Source organism: Platichthys flesus, chromosome 4 (genome assembly GCF_949316205.1).
Source record: "Platichthys flesus chromosome 4, fPlaFle2.1, whole genome shotgun sequence".
Lineage (NCBI taxonomy): Eukaryota > Metazoa > Chordata > Actinopteri > Pleuronectiformes > Pleuronectidae > Platichthys > Platichthys flesus.
The window spans coordinates 10,758,169-10,773,033 of NC_084948.1; the positions used below are offsets into that span (position 1 = coordinate 10,758,169).

The following is a 14,865-nucleotide window of genomic DNA, read 5'->3' on the forward strand; positions in this document are numbered from 1 at the left end:
TATTCTCGAAAAAACTATTTCAATTTTGAAACGAGCTACAGTATCATGTTGTTGTAAGGCATTACAACCACTATTGAGACATACAACCATCCATGTAAGAGACCTAGACATAACAATACAGAGTCATCTCCCATGGGAAGGAGGACCATAGCCAGGACTGCAGGCTCAGTCCCACCAGAAATTGTTCTTTTTGGCCCCATCATTTTGAGCCAAATTGATTTTCTTTTCTTTTAAATTAATATGTTTCCTATAAATTCCTCTTAATCTAAATTATTTGTTGCCCTTGTGATGTTATACTATTGACATTGAAAACCCAAAAGAAATGCTACAGGGCACAATGAGATATTTATAACTTATTAGCCTAGTTTCACTATGGCGGTACCAGTAACGTTCAATTTACATATGCAACATCGTTTACTCATTGGTCAGTAGTGAGAAATGCTCCCAGGCCTCTTTCCCACCAGGATCTTATAATTATCGAACAATTATAAATGGAAACAGCTTTTGTGCGACTCGCTGCCACAGTGTAGTCTCCATTTGGTGAGTCCTGGCCTAACACACAGTGAAACTCTAAAAGATGGTCCAACATGTAATGGCGTGTCTGGTCTTTTATCAAAGTAGAAAGGCACACTTCACCCCTCTGCGACTTCTAGGTCCGCAATTATCTACTTGAACTCAATCACATGGGCTCATGCTCCTTATCTGCCGTAGCATTACTCTTAAGTCTGGCTCAGACTGCAGTCGCTATATGAACTCTGAAATGAGGCAATTCGAGGGAACTCACCGACAAGTCACAGAATCTGGCTAGATTTCAAGCAGGCTAAATAAATAGATTGACTTGGATCGCTGAAACATGTCTGACACTGCCATCCCTACACAGCTGGAAGGAGCTGTCAAATATTGACAGAGCAGGAGTGTCCCCCTCTAGCTCCGAAAACCTTTTGAAGACTTGTCTCTTCTGAAAACACATAGATGTTGGGAGCAGACAGCCCCTGTCCATGTGATGCACCAATGCTTTACCCCTGTTTTTTCAAAGCAAGAATTGGTGTTTAGATTATTATTATTATTATAAGTAGTAGTTGTATTACATGAATTTTGACCTCTCTCATTAATAACATCCATCCATAATTATCACTCTAATTGTTTTCATTGTAACAACTACCCTGTCGGAGCTGGATCTGCTCTGTTTTTCTTAATCAATGACTTAATAATCTTAATTAGATACCTACCATAAAAGAAAAGTAAACCTGCGCTGCTTTTCTTATTTAACGCGATAATCAAAGTACAGTAAATGCAATACGCTTTCGTGTTACACAAATATCATTGAACTGAAATGAAATGACTTTCACTTTGGGGCTTAAAATCACTACATGTAGATTGCAGTGTGTGTGCTTTAAATGTTAACATGACACCAATGTAATAAGTCACAGCAGGTTTCATGTGAACTGAAGCGTGATCCTGGCTTCTCACTGTTTTCCTCCGCTCACCTGTGAAGTGGGCGTGGAGCACAGGCCCCCGGCAGGGGGCGTGTCCCTCCCGGGTGTGACGCAGAGCTGTCAGTCACTCAGGCAGGTGCTGCTCGAACTTGTCATTCCTCAAAGCCGAGAGTTAGCGAGAGAGACACGGTTCGTGCCGACGCTTCTTTTTCAGCTTCGCTTTAGTTGTTCAAAATGAGAGGAAAATACAAAAGAAGGGACAGGAGCGACAGCGGTGACGAGACGGCTGACGTAGCCCCGGGGCTCTCTCCTCTTCCCGGGGAAACCGCGGCGGGCTTGGCCGAGCCGGACACGCTTTTCCCGGGCTTCACCCTCCAGGATGACCGCTGGAGGAAACAGGGTATGAATTGTTGTTCTGCTAACACACATGGAGTTAAGCAGTGTTATTGTGCACAGATCGTCAGAAGACACGTTTCGATGTTTGTCTTTCGCCCGCTAGCTTGATTGTTTGTTAGCTTGGGGTGGCTAATAAACCACTGAAATAACCACACTGTGTGTAAGTAGTGGGAGAAATGTACATTTACATATAAATAATAATGGATTAGGTTGCATAAAATAGGAAAATACAAAATTGGATAAATTACTCTTTTTTTTCTCTTTTTATGGTAATTATTTGAAAGTATGTTCTTACCGCCTCAGTGGAAAAAGTTACGGAGGTATTTTATGATATAAACATTTGTTCTTACATATTTAAAAACGGGCCATGGTTTAAAAATAAATTTAATATTTTTGTCAACATTGTTTTTGTATGTGTGATACTGATAGAATAATGCTTTGTAACAGCAGTTGGATAATGTTCAGTCTATATTAATTTACTTTGTTTACTTAAATAGTAAAAACCAGGGGAATGTTTTGTATTTCATGATCATACTGATCTTTCTGTCAGCAAGATAACTGTTGCTGTCATCTCTGTGGACTTTGTCTACATGTCTCTGTATGTGTACCGAAACTCCTGACTGTGTTACTGCGTCGCCGTTGTGTATCTGCTCCCACTGAGGCTCACTGTGTTGTTTCCTCAACAGGTGTAAGACGTTCCACGTGTGACAGTGAGAAGGTCTACCTCGGAGTTCGTGTCAAGTGCCCAGTGAGGGATCTTCTGAGGAAAAAGCGTCTAGCCCAAGGCTGGGAACCTCAAAATGTTCAGGTGACATTTTTCTCTGATTAGTTTTTTCCAAAAATAAGAGGTTATAATTGTAAATATCTCACGATGGGAATTCAAAAGATAAACATAATCACTAGGGCTGGGTCTCGGTAGATATTTACACACCGGCATAATATTTGGTCAAATCCAAGAGACAGAATATTATTTAATGAACGACTGTGCTGCAATCGGGGCGGCAAAAGTCCCAAAATATGTTGAACAAAAGCAGCATTTACCCACCGTAACATCTCACACAGCAACTCCAACACTTGCAGGAGCACCAACGGTTGAACCAGTTGAGCTGCTTTGAATCGCCTTTACCAGTTTGTACGTTAGCGTGCAGCAGTGACATGAGTCAACATTTTAGTGCTTTCAGCCACATTGCATAAACCTGCATATGTTTACTTACATACTATCACGGCTCCTCAAAAAAGCACAAGACCTTTCTCGTAAAAACAATGTTTGCTGTGCGCATCTTCCTTCACCAAATGAAGTAGGAAATATTAGAAGCAGTTTGGGTTTTTGTTAGTTTGTTTAGATTATTGCAGCGATAGAACAAATTATATAATTACAATCCACTGTAACTTAAAGGTAGGGCAGGTAAGTTGCTTCTTTTTTTTTCAATCTTATTTGTTGAATCCTTTGTTGAATTTCACCCGCTTCTTAAGAGGTTAATGTCCCTAAATATAAAAATGTCATCTTAAAACAAATAAATAAAATCTGGTGTCTGTGGCCTTCGCAGGACTTTGATAAACAAGACCGTATTAGACACTACCTTAAACTACCAGACTGAATGAAACGTCTGTCACTAACCTACCTGCCTGTTTGCACCCTGTCCCTGCTCTCACCGAGTCTTCAACTGGAGACATACAGCGGTGAAGCACTGACGGTAGCCAGAACTTAGCGAATGAGTTATGGAAATATGGTGCATCCAAAATTTCCATGTCCACAAAACACAAAACCTTCAACTGCAAAACATGTTTATCAAAGCGTAGCCTGCTCTTGCTAACCTTTCCAGGTTTACCAACCCTTAAAGTAAATTGAATGGATTTGGTTTGGTGCCCTGACCCTGTATTACTTTCTGTATTTTGTGCCACCCTGAACAACATTAAGTAAACTAGATAACCCTTTTCTCATAAAAACATAAGGGATATATATAAACAAAGCATACACACTTATTCATACCACAAACACGCCCAATCCCCTGTGATGTGTCCGCTATTGGTCTGCCTCTGTTCAGTTGTTTTGTTAAGCGTCTTTGTTGGGCTGCAGCTTTATAGAACTAGGCTACAGTATGTAGGCCAGCATCACACCATTATTTCTTTCCATTTAACTGCTGGTAAAGCCAATATGTATTTGCCTGGTTTGAATAAATACTGTTTTGTTAAATCAAAGTGGTTTGTGATGCAAGGTTAAAATTGTTCCAACAGACACCACTAATGAATTTAAAGTCGTATTTATGTCGTAGTGCAGACTACAACAGGGACAAGTAGAATCTTCATTCTTGTATGAAGGGAGATGTGGCATTCTTCATTGCTAGTACTATTTCAAAAGGTCAGACAAATTTGTGAACCTGCTGCAGTGACTTGGTGCATAGCCATTGTTTGTTTGGCATCTTCCTTGCGATACACAAATGACTGCCAGGCGATGGACTTGCAGCTGTTCTCTTCAGCCACGCTCAGCTTCTATTATTCTTTCTGAACGCTCTATAAAGGATGAATTAGAAACTCACTTTGGCGCTTATTTCATCTGCCCTGTTCCCTCCCGATAAACATGTCTCCCCTCTGCTCCCTAAACAGGTTATAGTTTTGGATTGGTGTGCGAGTGTGTGTGACAAATGTACAGTACATGTGCTTTTCTTCTTGTGTCTGTGTGAGGGAGAGAGCCATAGAGGAGAGTGAGGTGAAAAGCCAAGCCAAGTCTCATGGCGGTAGCTTGAAAAAATCTCTTGTCAAATTGCACTTGTTGTTCCTCATATGGTCTTTTTCTACACATAAGAACAACATAGAACAAGCCGGTAGACATCAAGCAGGTTCGATATAAAACCCACAGATATGTGCAGCAGGAGGTTGATCGAACCACTGATCCCAGACCTCAAAGAGTTTTCCGTTTTAAGTCTTTTAAACAGTAGATCTATGCAGATATAAACCTGCCCTGTCCAGCCATACAATATCTACATAAATGTTTGTGTTTGACTGCACTAATATAACTTTTTCTTTTCTTTTTGCTTCACACTAATGCAGGAGGCGTTCAGCAAAACAGTCAAAGGTCAGTATTTACCACATGTATCATAGTAGATTATGTGTTGTGTGTATTAATTCTCCTTAACAGATAATGTACTTTATTCTGTCAGTTGAATACATTTTAATACATCAGCCTGCAATACTATACAATGCAATATTACTTTGTGGGATAACGCACTTTACTCTTTGATTTAAACTTCACTGTTTCTTCCACAGGAGACAAGAAACGTGTCAAAACTCGCACAGGACACCAGACCACCAAGGTTAGTGTTGAAAAACGCAGATCTAAACTCCCCCCAGGAGGTTCCTCAAAGATGTATGTAAATAGCGGGTTTAGGGATCACTGCTGATCACATGTCAGTTTTGAGCAGCACTTCAGATACTCTTGCATGCTTTACCTTGGCTCTTGCGTGTTTACAGAAAATATGTCTCACAAAAAGCCTGGAGGAGCTGGCAATCATTGTGGAGGTGCTGGAAGAGGATCTTAGGGCCATCAACACCCACCACTCCCTTTCCCACACTCTGTCCCCTAACCCTCTGCTGTCCCCTGCGCAGTCTCCAGCTGGTAATTCACGTAGACCAGATCCACATTTATCAAATATGAGCTTGAAGAATATATTAACAGCAACAACTACAACCACTCCTCACATGCAATGTCCTCTCTCCAACTTAAAGGGTACAACAGTGACGAGTCTGATGAAAGCTTCCCAAGCCCACAGTCCTACATGTACCCACTGGGCGAAGTGGAGTACTACCAGGACCCGTCGCCTCTCGGCTTCCTGCACACCAGCCTTCAGCCTCCCAGCATTGCAGGTGTGAAAAGAGACAGTGGAGGAAGGGAGGAGTGGCTTGATCCCCAGAACCACAACTGGAACATGAACAGCTCTGCGTTCTTCTGGGCCCAGCTGCAGAAAGAAGAGAGCCAGATGAGGGACATCTCTGATGAAACACTACTGACCACCGATAAACATGGCAAAACGTAAGTTTGGTGCAAGTCAGGGAATTGCCTTTTGCCAGTAAATACCTGTTTTGTCATATGAATTTCTTTCTGTCTAAATATGCTGGATTGTGTGTCTCTTCAGGTCTCTCCATAAAGTATCATGTGTCGGAAAGAGGGCACTGGGTTACACCATCGCTAAAAGGATGTCTATACTCAACAGCCTGGACCTTAAAGACTCTGATGGAATGGTACAGTATATTTCACTTCAACACAATTCAGATTTACTTTACTTTGATAATAAATCTGTCTCACTCAGCGCGGAAATTATCGTCTGTTATCGTTTGTTTACAAATCATATTTGTGATGAATTAGGTTAACTGGATGGATTAAGTCTGCAATTAAAAGTATTAGCTTCAAAATATAATAATGTAGATCACTGAAAAACTCTATAACTTATTTTTTCACAGAATCTTTGTCCATTGTATGTCACATTAATCAATATGTGAGAATTTTTTATACTTTACCAAAACTGTAAAGTCTCACAGATACTCATTCAGTTCACACAATATGTGAAGGGACAATAAAGAATCATACTGAAGTGTAAAGGATGCGTTTGAACCTTCATTTAAAAAAATGTAAAGCTTAATTTACACAGATTTTCAGGGCATTCACATCAATAACAATTCAGTGTTAAATGTCTAATGCTGTTGGTGCCTTGCCAACAGATATAAGCAGACACATTCATAATCAAATTTATGCTGCATTTTTAATCATTGGACATTATGTAGTTTAATGTTAATGGCCTCCTTTTTCAGACCGCGCTGCTGCATGCTGCAAATCACAACCATCACCTCATGGTGGCAGATTTGATCTGTTTGGGGGCAAACGTCAATGAGACCAACAACTCAGGAAAGTCCTGCCTCCACCTGAGCGCTGAGAAAGGCTACATCCGAGTCCTGGAGGTCAGAGCCTTGTTTTTCTCCCCAATGCCATGTGTTTGGAACTGTGCCTTTCAGACAATACCAACAAGAGGCGATTTCTTATCATTGGGTTTACAATTAGACTGATAGGCCACCGATTACATGTCAGTTTAATCGTATTTAAAAATATGTGTCGTGGTCAAAAGATTGAGTGTAACAGCCTCTTTCCTCTTCTTTTATATTTTCGTGATTAAGGAAATGGTCTTACCCTTTCTTTACACATCGGAACCCTTTCCCTTTTGAAGAGCAACTTGACTCAATTTGTTACTGGTTGCAACAAATGTGGTTACCTCTGAACCAAACAGGTTGAACAGGTACATGTCCTGTATTTTTGTGAAGGTTTCATCTGCGTCAGTAAATGAAGTATTTTGTCTGCACCGGTGAAAAGCTCAGCTGGTTCTCTGAGACACGCTGCACACAGCTTATGTCTTAGTACGTTAAGTCAACCTGTTTTTAATGTCTGTATGAAGGATGAATCATACTGTTGTGAATGACAGGTAGCATTATATCAGATACAATAGAGTGTAGTTAAAGGGTACATGATGCTTCTGTGCAATGAGACCATACTGTACAGGGCAGATGTTTCAGGTTGTTATAGCTGAAGATAAGTAGCACCTTGGCCAACCTGTCATTGTGTTTCTAGAGGAAATTTTCTTTGTATTGTATTAACTTTTATAGACCAACTCAAAGATATAAAGCAGATGTTGTTGGACAAGAAAAGGTTTTTTTTCACCTCAGAGGAAAACTCCCCCACAGGCTTTATTGTCTTGTAGACTCACTGCAGCAGTGAAGGCACAGTGTTAGTTATAAGTCGACATATTACTTAATTTGCCCTTGTACACATTGGAATTGTTACAGCCTGAGTGATAGCTCCACCAGAGATCCACAAAAATGTTGAAAAACATCATATCTCTCAATTTTAAAGGGTTAGGGTTAGGGATCTGGATCCGCAGTAAATGTAATGGGTTCTTACTCCCTTCCAAAAAGTCGGTCCAACCTAACCATAAAACCCTCAGCACAAACATTAGTAAAAGAGTGACCTTAAACAGTGTAAGAGGACGTAATGTTGAGATGCACAGAACAGTGCTCCTCCCATTTTGAATACAGCATAAACATTCAGGCATTCAGAAGTAGCTGGTAAGGCTACAACAGAAGTAAATCATGTCCCCCCCTGATTGCCCAAATTCTAGCTGATGATGCGATGATAAAGGGCCAATTAACTTTTCAGATACGCTAATGGTAGTTTTTTGGATAATTCTTGACTTTTGTCTGCTGAATTTAATAATGCTTCTGCAGTTTTCGCATATAAGAAGCCTAATAACCCAAAAAGCTTCTGTGATGACAGTATCTGTTTTTCTAACATTAGGAAATGAAAAGCGGTTTTATTTTCTCTCATTTTGACGTGTAACTCAAATCATTCCTGTAGATTTTACTAGTAGTAATCACATACAAGTTGTAGCTATATTGAATTAATTAACAATGTTTACTTAAAACTTTACGGCTAGAGTTAGATGCTCAGTGATACCGATTTATCTAATCCAGTATTTAGTTCTTATTACTTGGAGCATTTTTCCAAAGATGTTCCAGCCTTTAAAATGTGAGGTTTACTTATTTTCTTGTTCATCATTGAAATGTCTATCTGGAAAATTATGAAGGACCTGTGTCTCTTTTCTATAATCATTTATAGACTAAACATTAAATTCATTAAAGACTAAGATGATTTATTCATGATCAAATAAATAAAAGTATATCGTCAGTTTCAACATACTATACGTGCAAGTGCACTCAAATCTGAAGGCAGCACTCATTTGTTACATGAATTTCTAACATTTTCAAAGCTTCATTCTACAGGACATGCTAAACCAGTTGGGTGAAACATAATTAAACGTTGTGTGACACAAAAAAAACTGCACTCTCATTCACATCAAACAACACACCCTTTTAGTCTTTATAGTTTCAATTTGCAGCGGGGCATTCAATCCAATCACTTTACACAGTTAGGTTGAGACCTTCTGCCTCGACAGGTTGGGGTGAGCGGAGGTATATGGAGAAGAGAGGAGAGGTGGATGGAAAGGGAGGGGGGGCAGGAAGAGTTGTGTAACCCTCATTTTAAGCTACAGACTGGTTGTCATAACAAAAAATTGTTACAGGGATAAATACAGATGTGTATGTGAGGCTGAAGGGACACATAGGAAACACTGACACAATTACTTTCTGTCAGTAAACAACATAACTGAAATATCTCAGGGCGACCATTTTCTCCCCTCTGTTTTCATCCAAGAGCAGCAGAGCCACAGCTGCTTTAGTCGCTCTAAGTGCGTCCTGTGCTGACTTGTGCTGTAGTCACATCTGGACTGGTTTATTGCAACTGTCTATATCTTGTCCAGGAGCTGGTTTATACTATATTACCAAACCTTTGTGAAATAATATATATTTAACACATGTGTATGTTTTCTTTTAGGTTCTTAAACACTCAATGATGAATGGTGTGTATGTTGACATCGAAGCCACTGATAACTGCGGTATGTACCACAATTACTAAAAATTACAATAATAAAAAAATGTTGATATAGTCCTCTTCCAAACTGGAAGCAAAGTACCAAACTGTCAGTTATGCATATTGTAAAGACAAAAAAATAAAGGTAAAATAACTGAAGAGATTTCAAATGGTACTTTATAACTAAATCAAAATAAGGTAAGCATTTTAATTTATATTTATATTATTGTGACAAATGGATAATAATAATATATGAAAAACCAGTCGTAGTAATATTGTAAACATTTTGTGGTTGAATCTGAGCCTGGTTTCAGTCAAGCTCGTGGCATGTTTTTCTGTCTTTCTTTGACCATGTTACAGTTAGGTTTAGGAATGCTCAATTTTAATGTGAAAGATTAAGCTTCACATACAGAGAATGAGTCCAGTAATAATCCAAATGGCTTTTGTGTTCTCAGGAATGAGCGTCCTTCAGTGTGCCTCAGTGGCTCTGAAGGCCACAGTACGTGAGCAGGAGAGCAGTAGATCTCCAAGTCACACCAGACTCCACACGCTCCGCCAAGAGCAGATGATGGAGACCCTGGAGTGTCTGCTGCACATGGACAGCTACCTTCACACCATGGTGCATCACCCTATGAGAGCTAAGGTTTGGCCTTTTTTCATGTTTGTAACAAAGGGATTGAAGGGAAACTAGGTCCCTTTACCAAAGGACATATTGTTTTTCGGTTTTATGTTTTTAAAATTACATTTCAAGGACATCTGTTAATATTTTTTTTAACATTTCTGGGGCATTTCTGCTGTTAGGGTTAGGCAGTGACATAGAGAAACATGACAGTACAGGTAAGAGAAAGGGGGGGGTGCTAGTAAGTAGCAAAGGCCCTGGGGCAGGACGCAAACCCAAAGCTGTAATCATTAAATTTTGGTTTGTAGAACATTTTACACCAAGCAAGCTACCAAGGAGCCCCCTCGTTTGTTTTCAAGAGAAACACTTTTTTACAGAAGCAGTAACTACCCGACTGCTGTACCATCACTCTCGTGCACTGTTTTTCTCCTTGCTCACAGCCAGGAGACTACACTAACCTCTCTGTCATGGCTGGAACTGCTTCTTTTATGAGGCTGATGTCAGATGGTAGTAATGTCGATGCTCCTCGCCGCTAATTTTCCTGGTTTTGGTCAGTCGATCTTCAGTCTTTGCAAAAGAACCAACAAAGATGCAGACTTCAATGTCTCCAGAGAATGGGAGATCATAGGATGTACATGAAGTTAAATAGAAATCCAGTTATCCACTCATTGTTTGCTTTGCAGCTTAACAATTTTGTGATGTTGGTTTTCAACAAATATGGTTGAGGATTTATGTGTACTTTTCAACTTAAGCCTGAAGGAGTATTGAGAAGTCACCAGCATGTTCAGATGTCATAGCCTTCCCATTTTGCACTTGCAGCATGCATGGCTTCCAAAAACAGGAATTCCTTCCTTGCAGGGCTCCAGAGGCCGCACAAGTGCACCTCACATTAAGCTGATCTGGATCTGTAATTTACTGAGTCGTGTCCCTCCCTCGTCTCAGTGAAGCAGAGGGGAGGGAGTACAGGGTTTCCCGGACAGACCACTAATACAAATATATTAGTATTATAATTATGATGTGTATATATATATATATATATATATATATGAAATTGAATGGAGCCTAAGTTAATCAGAATCAAATCGATTTAGGAAATCAGTGGCGATACCCAGCCCTAGTTGGGAACTGTCCAGACAAGGTATAATAGGTGTATTATTGCAGCTAAATGATGTAATGGTGCAACAAATGTAAAAAGTTAGACTGGAGTCCTATCAAACTCAGCTGAATATGTCTTGTTGGTGCTTTTTGTGATGTCTTTTGTGTCATTGCAAGCCAGAAAAACTGTACATTTCTTGTGGTGTCCTCCTGTTTTTTCCACTTCATTTCATATCAGTTAGTCATTCTGCAGATGTTCTTTGAGACAAATTGACACCGTGTAACAATTCCATTGGTTCCACAGCTATCAGCTCCCTTACAACTTAGCAGTCTTGTTAAAGCTGGTTGTTGGTCACAAACTTGACAAAAGAGCATTCGTCCTTACAAGTCCTCCAGTTTAGCTGCATTTTCCTCTGTAGTGACACTGGGATTTCTTTGGGGTTTTTCATTTCTGCCTGTTAGAAGCACCATCACCCCCCTTAGTCGCTCGCAGTGAATCCAGTGGGGGATCCCCTGTGTTCAGACATGGACTTCTCCCTGATTTGGATGAACTTTATCTGAGAGAGTGTCTCACTCTGAAATTTGCTTCCACACATGCACCTTTTCTAGTAAAATCAACAGGAACAGCAGATTCCAGTGCATGTCTGAAAGCAGCCCATGTGTTGCAATCAAACAACTGGAAGGGAGCGCCCTGTAGGACCTTTGGGAACTTTTTTGCATGAATTACCCTGCTGGCTAGATCAATTTGTCTCTGAAGCTGTTGTGGAGTATGTTATTGTAAGGTACTGTTAAATACTCTGGTATGCCTGTGTCATGCAGAGAAATGTGCGTAGGCCGTGGTTGACATATCCTGTGTAGGAGAGTTATGTTGACTCACAGGCAGGTTGAACGGCATACACATTTTGTTCAACTTTTTTTTACCTTCTGTCTCTCATGCAATGGAACACTCTGTTCCCGAGTCAAAAGTCTTAATGAGAATAGGTTACCATGACATGAGACACATTTGATCCCTAGACAATGAACGGTGATTTGAATTTGTTCAAAACATGTAATATCAGTATCAGTTATTCCTTTGGACTCATTTTGAGCATGTCGTGATTAGCCTACTAGTACTGAGATTAATTCCGAAGTCAGTCTGAGTTGAAGACACAACATAGAACTAAGCTTCACAAGATGAGTTTTAAAACTGAACTTGTTACTGAACTGATCCAGTAACAAATGCTATAGCAGTAGAAACAATGTTTTTTGTTCATACATTTTTTTTCTCTCTCTCTTTCTCAGGGACGCTGGAGCCTACAACCTAGAATTGGTTGAGCCTCTGGCCCCCCCGCCTGGCAGGGCACTTTGGAGACCCAACGGTAATGTTCTGATGTGGTTCAGGCCTGAATTTGTCATGGAGAGACCTCAATTATTGGGGTTCTTTTCACTCTGAGAATGAGTTCAGGCCTGTAATGTAAAGCATCTGATGTTTTGTGTGTTGTAAAAATGCCTGACTTGCAATCAGGTGTTTATGGTTACATGCACAGAAACGTCAGGTGCCCATTGGCTGGTTTCTGTGAAACTTCCATTGTTTGTTACATTTGAGTAACAGTTGTTTTCAGTTAGATTCATATGTAAAATCCTATGAGAATATTTTTTAAATATTACATAAGAGTCAATTTACATTTTTGGATTTCTGCACACTGGTTTTGTGGGTCCAGGCATGTTTTAGAAGCCTGGCCCCTAAATACCATATTTTTTGGCAGGGAGGGACAGTCACGTTTTTTTTATGGACATAGTTTAAGCTTGGCTTGTATTTAAGCAACAACGCCACAGTTTGTTGCTGTATATGATCCAAAAATCCTTGATTCTGTTTTTTGTCAAGAATCCGGCAATAGATTTGTTATTCTCTTATAAAAACTAACCCTCCCCATTGGGACCCAGCTTAGTGAAAGAGCTTTACAGCCATTTATTTTACCTAATTTTCTTGAGGACATGACACTTTTACTAAGTATTGTAAGGTGATGGGGAGTGAATATAGTTTGAGTATTTTTACCACTTAAAATACACTCACTGAGCACTTTCTGGGAAACACCTGCAATAATCCAGTCTGTCAATCCTCTCAACCCTGTTGCTGGAGCACATTGTACAGAACCACAGAGAAGTAGGTCAGAAACTTCCTTTGAATGTTTATATCAATTAAAAATGTGGAACAAGTGTGATGTCAATGACTCTGACACAGTTGTTGGTGCTGAACTGGTTTCAGTACCAGTCCTTATCAGAAGTAGGTAAACACGTGATCTATTTTCTTTAAAGAAGCCCTTCCAGAGGGATAAACGTTGTGTGTTGTAAACTGTGACATGTAAGCTAAAAATGTGCCAGTAGTATTTGCACATTGTCACTAAGTAGTCTATGGGCCAGTGCTTTCGGTCACATGGATCAGACGGTTTGGCCAGAGTGTGTCACCATTAGAAAATTATCATTATTTGTCAAGTGGCTGTTTGCGACTATAACTAAATAAATGTCACAGTTTGCAAACATTACAAATATTTCGATATAAATTATTCTACCGCTTAGAGCCACAAATGAATGGGTTCTTTTCTGATCAGTACCAAATCCTTGATTCCGTGGTAATCCATCAAGGGGTTGTTGTGTAATGTTAACAAACCAACAAACAGACAGGGGTGAAAACATTAACAACATCAGAGGAAAGTTTCAAGCGTCTTGTCCAATCAGCGATTCAGCTGAGGATGTTCGAGAACAAATTGACATTAGTGCGTGTAGACTAACTATTTGTATGGTGTTGCTAATGAAGTGCTCAGTAAGTATATATCAAAGTTTGTCTACAGAGACCCTGTTGTCTGTAAAATATGTTATTGTGTCAAAAGGACAGTTTGTGTTGTGCCTTCTTACTGAGGGTGAGAGGAGAGCATCAGTTAATCTCTTTTTGTTCAATACAAAAGTGGTATGTTTAGCCAAATTAACAGTGAAAGTGGGGTGTGAAGATCAAGTCAAAAATGCTTTCCAAAAACTGTCACTAGTGTGCATTGTATCATAACTGAGGTATTCTTGGGAGCTGGGACACTTGAGTGTGCCTCAGATCAGTTTAGGCTGTGTGATCCATGCAGTCACTAATTTTCTTTCAAATATATATTGTAAAAGTTTTTTTCACAAATGAATAGTAGTTGTTTGCTAGTTGCTCAAACAATGATGCTGGTACGAGGTATTTTTCTCTACTGTTTTTATTTTTGGTCTATAGAAGACAATGGGATTCATTTTCCAGTGAGTGGTTAAAGTTATGTATACTCATACTTTTGTAATATTTGTGGTGTATTTTTGAATTATCTTTTGTGTTTTGTGTGTTTGTTACTACTGATGATATTCATACAATTATTTTTAAGACTAATCAATATTTTTATTTACTGATTAAAGAGACATTAAATGGTGACAGTATTTTTTTTTTATTGAACAAGAGGTAGCTCCAGTATTCTCATTTACACTATTGGGAGATGAGTCCATGGGGGCTCCAAATCATTTGAGGGCAGATCAGTGTATGAAAGTGCTAAGATATTACATTAGTAATTACAAAGAGATCGCATTGAACAGACCAACTATGTCTGATGTGCTTAAAGAGACTCACCCAGACTCCAATCCCCCAGAGTCTGGGATCAAATAACTTTCTCATAATTTCACAGGTTTACACAATCCACAGCAATTCTATGCAGAATAAGGTGGTTTGAGTGGACACATTTTATACAAGATTTGTTTCCCGAAAAATCATTCAAATTTTTCTCTCAGCGAGTGCACAGTCTAAAACTGATGAGGACATGATTTATGGCAACATGCAACTTTGATTATAATGTTAAACTTTATTT

General features: G+C 39.5%; 1 protein-coding gene across 2 annotated transcripts; it reads left to right on the forward strand.

The window, feature by feature from the left end:
* Positions 1 to 1,627: 1,627 nt before the first annotated feature.
* On the forward strand, positions 1,628 to 14,298 carry zgc:113279 (uncharacterized protein LOC553749 homolog). Of its 2 annotated transcripts, XM_062386862.1 has the most exons (11): positions 1,628 to 1,836; positions 2,519 to 2,640; positions 4,881 to 4,905; positions 5,097 to 5,143; positions 5,301 to 5,445; positions 5,556 to 5,859; positions 5,963 to 6,068; positions 6,636 to 6,782; positions 9,262 to 9,322; positions 9,753 to 9,940; positions 12,293 to 14,298. In XM_062386862.1, exons 1-11 carry the CDS (start codon positions 1,671 to 1,673, stop codon positions 12,323 to 12,325), a joined length of 1,344 nt encoding a protein of 447 aa, XP_062242846.1. In that variant the 5' UTR covers positions 1,628 to 1,670; the 3' UTR covers positions 12,326 to 14,298. The 2 variants fall into 2 exon arrangements, with proteins under 2 accessions (XP_062242846.1, XP_062242845.1); XM_062386861.1 differs by having other exon boundaries at positions 9,753 to 14,298.
* Positions 14,299 to 14,865: the final 567 nt, after the last annotated feature.